We start from the raw sequence: 9746 nt of genomic DNA, 5'->3' as shown, positions 1-9746 counted from the left end.
TTAGAGTGCCTATGTTCCATGTCCCAAATCTCAACCTTTTGTCGCTTCGACCTTTACCTTTTCCTTTGTGAACTAGCTTATTTACCCTCGTCCGTTCACGAAAACGCGAGAACCCTTGCTCATTTAACACTACATCCGGGCACCGATGCAGCGGCTCTTGCTTTGACACCGTACTCGAGCCATACGGCGCGTTACTTCCGGGTAACGACCTAGCTTTAGCGCAATAATGTCTTTGATTCATGTCATGGGGGGTTCGGCTATATTTTTACGTTGGTTGCCGAAGACCTAACACAACCCTCCTCCTTTATCCGGGCTTGGGACCGGCTATGTACCGCAAGTGTAACATAGGCGGAGTTATATATATATATATATATTATTTTTAAAACAACGGCACGGAACTATGGAAGTGCTTCTTCCTTTAATTTCCAAACCACTGTTAAGAAACTGTAACTTAAATGTTTGAAGGAAATGAATCATCAAATTTGGCAAAAGTCAAACTTAGATAGCCTAACATATTTTAAGTTTTCAATAGGAACTTAATTCTGATATTGTTGCATAAATAGGAGATAATACAGATTCAAACAAAAGGCAAAAGGAGGTTTTAACAATGAGATGCAATAACTTTCTCATTCATATAATTTTTTTACACTTCCAAAGGAATTATAAAAGGAAAAATCAAAATGGACAATCTCCAAAGCTAAAAAAAGGAGCCTTCTGTACAAAATTTGTCTCAACTAATCTATGTCAATCTCTGTTAGTTGTTTATTGGCCACCCAACAGAGAAGTGAGATTTAAGAACTCATCCTCACTGCATGGAATTGTGAGACCACCGGTTGGATGATCATATCCGAATTCTTCTTCTGCTTGGTTTAGTAATTCTTGAAATGAAGGCTGGTTCAAGTGACATACAGGAATCACAAACCGCCTCATCTTATCTCCCACATATACTGCAAGATAGCCTTTTGGAACATTAGTCCCTTTTGATGCAGAAAGTGATGCCTTTCTAATACCTGGAATGCGGAAAGCCATTGTTTCTTCTTGTTTTTCAAAAGAGAAAGAAATAGATTGTTTTGAAGGAGTTGTATGAGATAAATATGTGAACTCTGATACTTGAGGAGATACAACTGATTTGTGTTGCTTGAGAGCACAAGAAGAAGTGTATATATAGTTGCCATCCTGAAGAAATAATTCCGATGAAGCTGTAAAATGGGGTCTACAAAGTGAAATGATCACATGGTATTGTCTTGGAGGTTTCTTTCAAGGACTTGAAAGTTAAGTGAGAGTTCATACATCATACCCCACCTTCTGACATAATTGCCAAGAGATTATGCATGTCAAATCAAAGACATCTACATTAATGCCTGTTCAAGCATTGTAGTTATACTAAAGATACCGAATTAGACATGCTATAGACATATCTCATGTTTCTTCAGATAGACATCGCTATTGATAATGAAATCTGTAGACCTTGGCCACAACTCTGAACCAAAATTAGGCACATCCTCACAAACCAATGTGAACCTGATTTTTCAAGTACACCAGATTCTTAGAAACATATCCCATGGAATCCGCAAAACCATAGGCAACATGATCTAATCTGTGTTGGCCTCCTCTTCATAAGGTAGACTTTGAATTATCTACTAATAACAGGTTTGAAAAAATTCCATAAGACAACACCATGTGACCTCTTATATGCCCTTGTCTCCTAATAGGTCCCATTTCATAGCCTGCAACCACAACCAACCATTCAATTACCCATTTTATTACATATCCTTCATCTATATATATGTTTATGGTTGCAAGGATATGGCAGCAACACAAGTCATTCACATCCTAAAGCACAAGAAACTCAAATACTTGCATCTTATTACAAGTCATTTGTAAAACTAGTCTTTCTTCATCACATACAAAAATGGGTTTTCGGTTATCCAGTATTGTAAGAAAGGCATCATTTACTTCATCTTCAAAAGCTATGGAAGTGCCAAAGGGTTATCTTGCAGTTTATGTTGGAGAGAAAATGAAGCGGTTTCTGATCCCTATATCATACTTGAACCAGCCTTCATTTCAAGACTTGCTAAGTCAAGCTGAGGAAGAATTTGGATATGATCATCCAATGGGTGGTCTCACAATTCCTTGTGAAGAAAATATGTTCTTAGATATCACTTCTCGCTTGAGTTGATGCTAGCATCATCAAGATTAGGCTGACTTAGAAATAGATTACTTAACACAATTTTTGTAACAATTTATTGCCCTGAGAAAGATTTTCTCCATTTTTTGTTATCCTACTATTCATCTCAATGAGAAATTTATGCACATAAACATCTGTCTCCCATTCTCTCCTCAAATCTAAATTATTATTAAGTTCAAAGGCAATAATAAGCAGAAATTAAAAGTGCTGTTCATAAAATCAATCTTCACTATGCTGTACAATAAGTGAAAAGGAACCATCAGGTAATTTTTATGATGATAGTAAAAAAATGTTATGATAAAAAAAGCAGTAACTAAGTTTGAATTTTCATAACATTAGTTTCAATAATGATAACTTGTTTGGTCAATTCAAGTATCCAATTAACACTATAGGATGATTAAACAGCTTAAAGGACCAGTCCCTGTATTTACCATGTCCCACTTTGCTTTTATCTGTCTTTGAAATCTCTGTGGACCCTTCCCAGTTTGTACATGGTATCACTAAAATGTGACCTCTGAAATGACAATTGAGATTGAAACACTAATCCAGTTGTATTCCATAATGTGATTGTTACATTGTATGATGAGTTACATTTGTTTGCTGCTATCAGCTAATGACCCCATTTCTTCACATGAACATGTTATTTGGTTTAAGGGCCACAACAAAATTATATACAATTGACTGGTTCCTCACTAATCCATATTCACCACAAACACATTTGAAGATATCTACTATTCATTGCGATATTTCCTTCTTTCCAATAATGTCAGTTTAACAAATCAAAGAAACTTTAGGTCTAAAATAACCAAATAGACTAAGGGCCAGTGACTTGTATAACAGCTGTCATGAGTATGAAGCTAAAACCAGTATCAAACCTTCCACTTTTTAATTTGAACAGATGTGTCTTGGTCTTTCTTGGTATGATACAATGGTTCCTACAAAAATTCAGAATTATCAAAAGGAATCTAACTGTTGTATGAATCCTTATCCAAGAAAAAAAAGAAGGAATTCAATGCATATATAAGTCTGAATCTATAGTCTGATTGGAGCATGCTTTGAACTTTATGAACATATCCACTGTCATGTTATCATGTATGCTATGTTGGTTCTCTTTGAAACAATATCTTCAAATATAGCAATCAGATCTTGCTCATGGTTTACAAATTTGATAATTTATCACTCTGGTATGAGTTGGCACCTTGTAGATTCATGTCATGATGTCAGCATCAATGTCAATCTGAGGGAAAAAAAAAAGAAAAGAAAAAGAAAAAGAGAACGTGTGATGTCTAAAGCATATGTTTATCTATGGTTTAATGCATGAAAAAATTTTTGGTGTCACCTATGCTATGCATATGTCTTTGCTTTCAAGAGGGTAATTTGTTAGCCACTGTATCAGAAAGTGGGGTATCCAATCCTTTTCAACTTAGCAATCCTCAGTAACACCTGCAAGACAATACCATGTGATCCCTTATCACTCATAAAAAATAATTTCAGTTGGAAATTGATTTGAAGGTTCCCTTGGCATCTATATATACCAAATTTCTTGAGGTCTAAAGCAACACAACTCATTTGCATCCTCAAGTATCCTAACTCAAACACTTATTTCTCATACAAGTTCTTTGAAAAATCAATATACAATATGGGTTTCCGCATTCCAAGTATTAGAAGGGCAGCAAAAACAATTTCCAAGGGTCTTGAAGTACCAAAAGGTTACCTTGCAGTCTATGTTGGAGACAACATGAGGCGATTCGTGATTCCGATATCATACTTGAACCAACCTTTATTTCAAGAATTGTTGAGTCAAGTTGAAGAAGAATATGGATATGATCATCCAATGGGTGGTCTTACAATCCCATGCAGTGAGGATGAGTTTCTAAACATCGATTCTCGCTTGAATGAGATGTAGATCATGCTATTAGGGTGTAGATAGATTACTTGAGAGATATATTTGTACAGAAGGAACCTCTTTTTTTTTCTTCTGGAGAGTTTCCATTTTGCATTCATTCCTATGGAATTGTAAAATCAATTTTCTGAATGAGAAAGTAGTTATGGCAAGATACTGTTGCAACTTGAAACACCTCTTGCTATTGTAATATCTCAATTCTCGAATGAACTAACTCGTTCAAATGATATACTGAACAAGCGAATATAGATCATTAGCTAGCATTTAAACTTTGTCATCTTTCTTTATATTCCTTTGCAGAGAAGCAAGAAAGATGTACATAACAAAAATCAAACACAGATTATTGCAACTTTATCACTATAGTTCGGTTCAATTTCTTTCTTTCATTTTCTCATGACTTTTTTTTCCAAGTTATCAAGTAAATATATTTGCAGAATATTTATGCTAATGCATGAAACTGGTTAGTGACCCCTTCATGAGTTGCTTCCTTCTTTATTTGTTACTTATGATTATTAAATTTTGTTAGTATTCAGATTCCTAGATAAATCAAACCCGGCAATGTAAGAAGCATAGATTACTACACCAAAACTAAATCCCCATGTTCTTCAAAGCTTAACAATAGGTACTAGCCTACTAGGTGAACAATAATGATCGAAATAGTTAAACAGTAGCGCCTTTCGAGGTCATAGAGCTGGTAACCTGCAGACCCCTGCTTAGAGATATTAGGTTAATGACTCAAAAGATAAGTTATTCATGCCATAAATTATCAGCTGAAAATATTTATGTATCTGGAGTCACTACCTATAATCAGAGATCCAGGTTCTAATTATAGTTTTCATGAACAAAAACATGCCAGCAGTTACAACTATAATAAGTTTGATCAGTATCTCCAACACAATTACTTAGCTTAGTTAGTTCCCATAAAAAACTGATAGCCGACTATATACTAACTGAATTTGAATAGGATCTGATGCATATATTTCAATGAATTCTGATTTAACAAAAGTGTTTCGAAAAGAACTTGTCATATATAACAGATTTCTCATTCAACCAACTCTTTTCCACTTCCAAAGGAATGAATAATGATACAAGGAAGAAACAAAAAGAATCTTCATAATAAAAGAAAGTGCCTTCTGTACAGATTTGTCTCAACTAATCTATCCTAGTCTCCATTAACATGATTTATTTACAGCCCATTCAACCGAGAACTGATGTTTTGGAACTCGTCCTCACTGCATGGAATTGTGAGATGTCCATTTGGATGATCATAACCAAATTCTTCTTCTGCTTGGTTTAGTAATTCTTGAAACAAAGGTTGGTTCAAGTATGATATAGGAATCACGAACCGCCTCAGGTTATCTCCAACATAGACTGCAAGATAGCCTTTTGGAACATTAGTCCGCTTGGATGAAGAAATTGATGTGGCCCGTCTAATGCTTGGTAAGCGGAAAGCCATTGTTTCTTGTTGCTCCACACAAAAAGCAATATATATTGTTCTGAAGGATTGCTGTGAGAGAAATATGTGAGTTCTATTACTTGAGGAGATGCAAATGATTTGTGTTTTGAGAGAAAACAAGATATAGTGTATATATAGTTGCCAAGGGGTTCCATTAAGCAATTCCCAAAAGAAATAATTTTGATAAGATGGGGTCTACTAGTGCCAACTGACAAAGGGATCACAAGACATCTATATTAATGCACAGGTGAAGCCTAATTCTTGTTCTTGCATTGTACTATTGACATGCTATAGACATCTCACATGTTTCTTAGGTACTGATAATGAAATGAATAAATTATTATCAGGACCTTATCTATAGATTTGTTAAAACAAAGTATTCAAATGACAGAAGTGAACTAAAATTAGGTACTTTCTACGGAGCCAATATGAACCTCACCTTTCAAGAGGAAACACCATGCGAAATTTCTCAAACCATGGGAAACATGATGCGGCATTAGACTTTATTTGCATATATATATGTCTATTTTACTGCCAGTGGAGCAATCTGTTGGCATGCTCTTGATGCATTGTCTCCTAAGTCCATTATCAATAGCTTTCAGCTTCATAATAATTCATCACACAGATATATACAGTTGGCTGTATCACCTTAGCATTGAATTGTGTTTTCAAAATGATGAAAACAATGCAGGTTACATGCATCAATCATGTCTACAAAAATATGGAGTATGCTATAAATAATGTATGAACTAACATTTAAGAAGCTAAGCTCTATTGGCCTGTTTTTGGAGAAGGTGGGGCATGCACTTAGCACTCTTAAACAATTGCTTACTCATTGTTAGAGGACTCTAAGACAGCATCATGTGATCTCTATATGTATGGTCCCCATCCTTAAACCCAAATCAAATAATGATTTCTCTTAGAGTCATAAAATCTATAAATACACTTGCTCTTACCTTCAAAATCAACAAAACTCATTGGGAATAAGCATCAATACCTGAACACATTCTTCTTATCATCTCTAGAGCTCTTGCTTTTTCTTACATACATAGAAAGATGGGTTTCCGTTTTCCTGTCATCCGAAAGGCATCATTCTCTGCTAGGCAAGCAGCTTCAAAATCTGTAGAAGTCCCAAAGGGGTATCTTGCAGTGTATGTCGGAGAGAACCAGAAGCGTTTTGTGATTCCCATTTCATATTTGAACCAACCTGCATTCCAAGACTTGTTGAGTCAAGCTGAGGAAGAGTTTGGATATGATCATCCCATGGGAGGTCTCACAATTCCCTGCAGTGAACATGTCTTCCAGTTAATCACATCTCGCTTGAATTGATGATGAATCTCACCCTATAGGACACTGATATAGATTAACATAGACATGTTGTGTACAATAGATTAGTATAGAGCATCAGAATGACATTCAAAGAGTATGTCTTCTGTTTTTTGTACGATGACAAATTGACAATGAATTAAATTCAGTTATTCAATTATTTCTGTTTATGAAATCTTTCAATTCCCCGAGCAATTATCATCTTATATGAGCAAATAAATTTGAAAGCAGGAGCAGAAAATGGCAGTAAGAGAAAGATAACTCAGTTTTGGATGAAGTTAATTTTCTGTCTTTGAACCAATATGTGCAAACGAATTATCATAAGGTTAAATAATTCCATTGAATAACACTACCATACTTCTAGAAAAAAATCTTTCTATCATACCATCGACAGTTTATCTATAAATTCGTATGTGCAGATCTTCTGTTCCTCCTCTGCATCAAATTTCCAAAACTCAAAGATATCAGGGTTGTATCTGTCATATTTCAGTGCTACTTACTGTTTCTTGGCTATTCCATATTGTTCTCATTCTAACTAGCTCAGATAAATTAGAAAAGTGGAAAAATATTGAATCGATTTCTTTGGTCTATACTAACACTGTAGGAGCTCAAAAACTCTGGATAGGCTCCATCGATAAGAGAATAAGTATTCACAAATCTGAGAAATTTAACACATAAATCAAGTAGAGTTATTTTAATAGTTTCTTAATATGCATGATATTTACACAGGATTTAAGGATAAATTACATTAACCTCCTTTGAGATTAAACAATATTAGACATAACATTATTATGTAATCTCATCTAACCTCAAAGAAAACAAATAATTTATCCTAATTTTGAATGCTTTATTGGGTAGATTGTATAATTGATGTACCTCTTGAACTACTTGCATAATGGAAGTACCTTCCTGGATGGTACAACCAATACATAACTACCCACCCTAAAGTAGACATTTATTACTATTTTAGTAACTAGTGTAAGTGGTTGGCTCAACTGTAGGACCATACTTCATTTTCATGTCTTCTAAGTACTAGTAGTATCAGGTACGGTATTTTCCACAAAATGTGGTCTTCTATGCAGATAAGATTCTATTAGGAGGAGCCTAAGTGATATGTTTTGAAATTGTCTGCTACATAAGAAATAGGCCATTAAGTTTGCCATGCAATTATTAAGCTTATTTTGTTGTAAAGTCTCTTTCTGAAGGTGTCAACCTTGATGGCTTTGAAATTTGAATTCTCAAATCTTAAGTAATCTTTTAATCAAACACCTTGAAGACACTACCATGTGATATACCATATAAGCCCTTGTGGCCTTGTCTATAAGAAGACCCCATCAAATAGTACCCTAATAAAGAGACTCTCATGTTATATCTTATGTCTATATATACACACTATGACTATGGAACTCTCAAGTAATTCAAGTAACTCACAAAGTTATAATTGAAACATTTCCTTCTTACACAAGCAACAGAAAAAAACAATGGGATTCCGTTTACCAGCTATTAGAAGGGCATCATCAGAAGTTCCGAAAGGCTATCTCGCAGTCTATGTTGGAGAGAAAATGAAGCGGTTCGTGATTCCTGTATCATACTTGAATCAACCTTTGTTTCAAGAATTACTAAACCAAGCCGAAGAAGAATTCGGATATGATCATCCAATGGGTGGTCTCACTATTCCTTGTAGTGAAGATGCTTTCTTAGATCTCAAGTCTCGCTTAGCTTTGAAGTAGCTACTTATTAATTAATCATAGTAGAGAAATCTGACATAAAATGCAGTCTCATTGATATAGTAATGAACAAAAAATTAAATAGTTCATCTATACTAGATGTTCTTTTATCATTTCAATTTATTGTCACATGAACTCTATATCTGCTTATAAAATGAGAAGAAAATGTTTAATAAATGAATAATTGAGTAAATAAACTGGTACAGTAGCACCAGTTTTGGTGACTTATAAATAAATTTTTGGAGAGAGTGACTATCCGAACAATTATATATTTATATATTAACTACTTATATTTATATATTAACTACTCTTTTTCATTATCAATCAAGTTTTAATGGAAAAAATAACGAAATTTTTTTGAAAATTCTTTTATATAAGAATATTTTATATTCTGTTTTGACTTTTGAACCAAATAAAATATTTCTTAAAAATTCTTAATATTCTTTCTATTAATATTCAAATAATCCTAAAAGATACATTCCGTACGTCAAATATATTATTCAAACACAATTTTAATATTTTTATTTTATTATATTTTATTTTATTATGAAAAAGAGAGCACTGAGATAGTTGAGATTTTTTGAAATAAAAAAATTAAAAAAATAGCTGGCCTTCCAATTTTTTTTAATTAAAACGGAGCTAGCCCAAGAAGGAAGAGCAGGCTAAATCTAAAAATATAGCTAAATGTTTTTATCCAGCTGGCCCTCCTTTTCATGGAAAATGAGCAATATGGCCCATAATCAATATTTTCAGCCCAACTTGGTTTTTTATTCTTCCATTTTGTGTTTTTGTTTTCTTAACCAACTAAAAAAAAAAACTATCGCCGCCTCTGTCCATTAAAAAGAAAAATCTCCGCCTAAATCCAGAAGCTAGCTGCGGCTGCGTAGCTCGGTCCAGACTCCGAGAAGAAGAGGTTTTGGTGACTTCCCGTCTTCCATCGCTCAATTCGGAACTCCGAATCAAAATCGCAGAGATGTCTGATCCGTACGAGCGGGTGAAAAGTGGAAGATTGGCCTTCAAAGGAGGAACCCTAGCCACTCGCACCAAAGGCATCGACAAGAAGAAGAAAAAGAAGAACAAGAACAAGAACCCTAACGAACAGGATGACAACCCAGCTATCGACGAGCAGCAGCAGCAGCAGCAGCA

At 34.4% G+C, this 9746-nt stretch overlaps 4 protein-coding genes across 4 annotated transcripts in view; 3 read left to right on the top strand and 1 right to left on the bottom strand.

Annotated features, from left to right (window-relative positions):
• The window catches only part of LOC107476611 (indole-3-acetic acid-induced protein ARG7-like), a 6174-nt gene extending 5055 nt beyond the window's left edge, over window positions 1-1119 (bottom strand). The window contains exon 1 of the mRNA XM_016096449.3: window positions 779-1119. Within this exon, the coding sequence (XP_015951935.1) occupies window positions 779-1029 (251 nt within the window). The 5' untranslated portion in view covers window positions 1030-1119. The remainder of the gene's footprint in view (window positions 1-778) is intronic.
• A 2650-nt stretch (window positions 1120-3769) lies between these two features.
• LOC107476607 (auxin-induced protein 6B-like) lies at window positions 3770-7030 on the top strand. The gene is made up of 3 exons (XM_016096445.3): window positions 3770-4044; window positions 4834-4837; window positions 6573-7030. Exons 1-3 carry the CDS (start codon window positions 3828-3830, stop codon window positions 6874-6876), a joined length of 525 nt encoding a protein of 174 aa, XP_015951931.1. The 5' UTR covers window positions 3770-3827; the 3' UTR covers window positions 6877-7030.
• Window positions 7031-8237: 1207 nt separating this feature from the next.
• Window positions 8238-8635, top strand: LOC107476606 (auxin-induced protein 15A-like). The gene has a single exon (XM_052258732.1). The coding sequence runs from the start codon at window positions 8355-8357 to the stop codon at window positions 8601-8603; it is 249 nt and encodes an 82-aa protein (XP_052114692.1). The 5' UTR covers window positions 8238-8354; the 3' UTR covers window positions 8604-8635.
• Window positions 8636-9431: 796 nt separating this feature from the next.
• LOC107476590 (uncharacterized) overlaps window positions 9432-9746 on the top strand; it is a 788-nt gene continuing 473 nt past the window's right edge. The window contains exon 1 of the mRNA XM_052258729.1: window positions 9432-9741. Coding sequence (XP_052114689.1) covers window positions 9574-9741 — 168 coding nt within the window. The 5' untranslated portion in view covers window positions 9432-9573. The remainder of the gene's footprint in view (window positions 9742-9746) is intronic.

Source organism: Arachis duranensis, chromosome 3, assembly GCF_000817695.3.
Source record: "Arachis duranensis cultivar V14167 chromosome 3, aradu.V14167.gnm2.J7QH, whole genome shotgun sequence".
Taxonomy (NCBI): Eukaryota; Viridiplantae; Streptophyta; class Magnoliopsida; order Fabales; family Fabaceae; genus Arachis; species Arachis duranensis.
The sequence above is the reverse complement of the archived record's forward strand: the minus strand, read 5'-3'. Positions and strand labels throughout refer to the sequence as shown.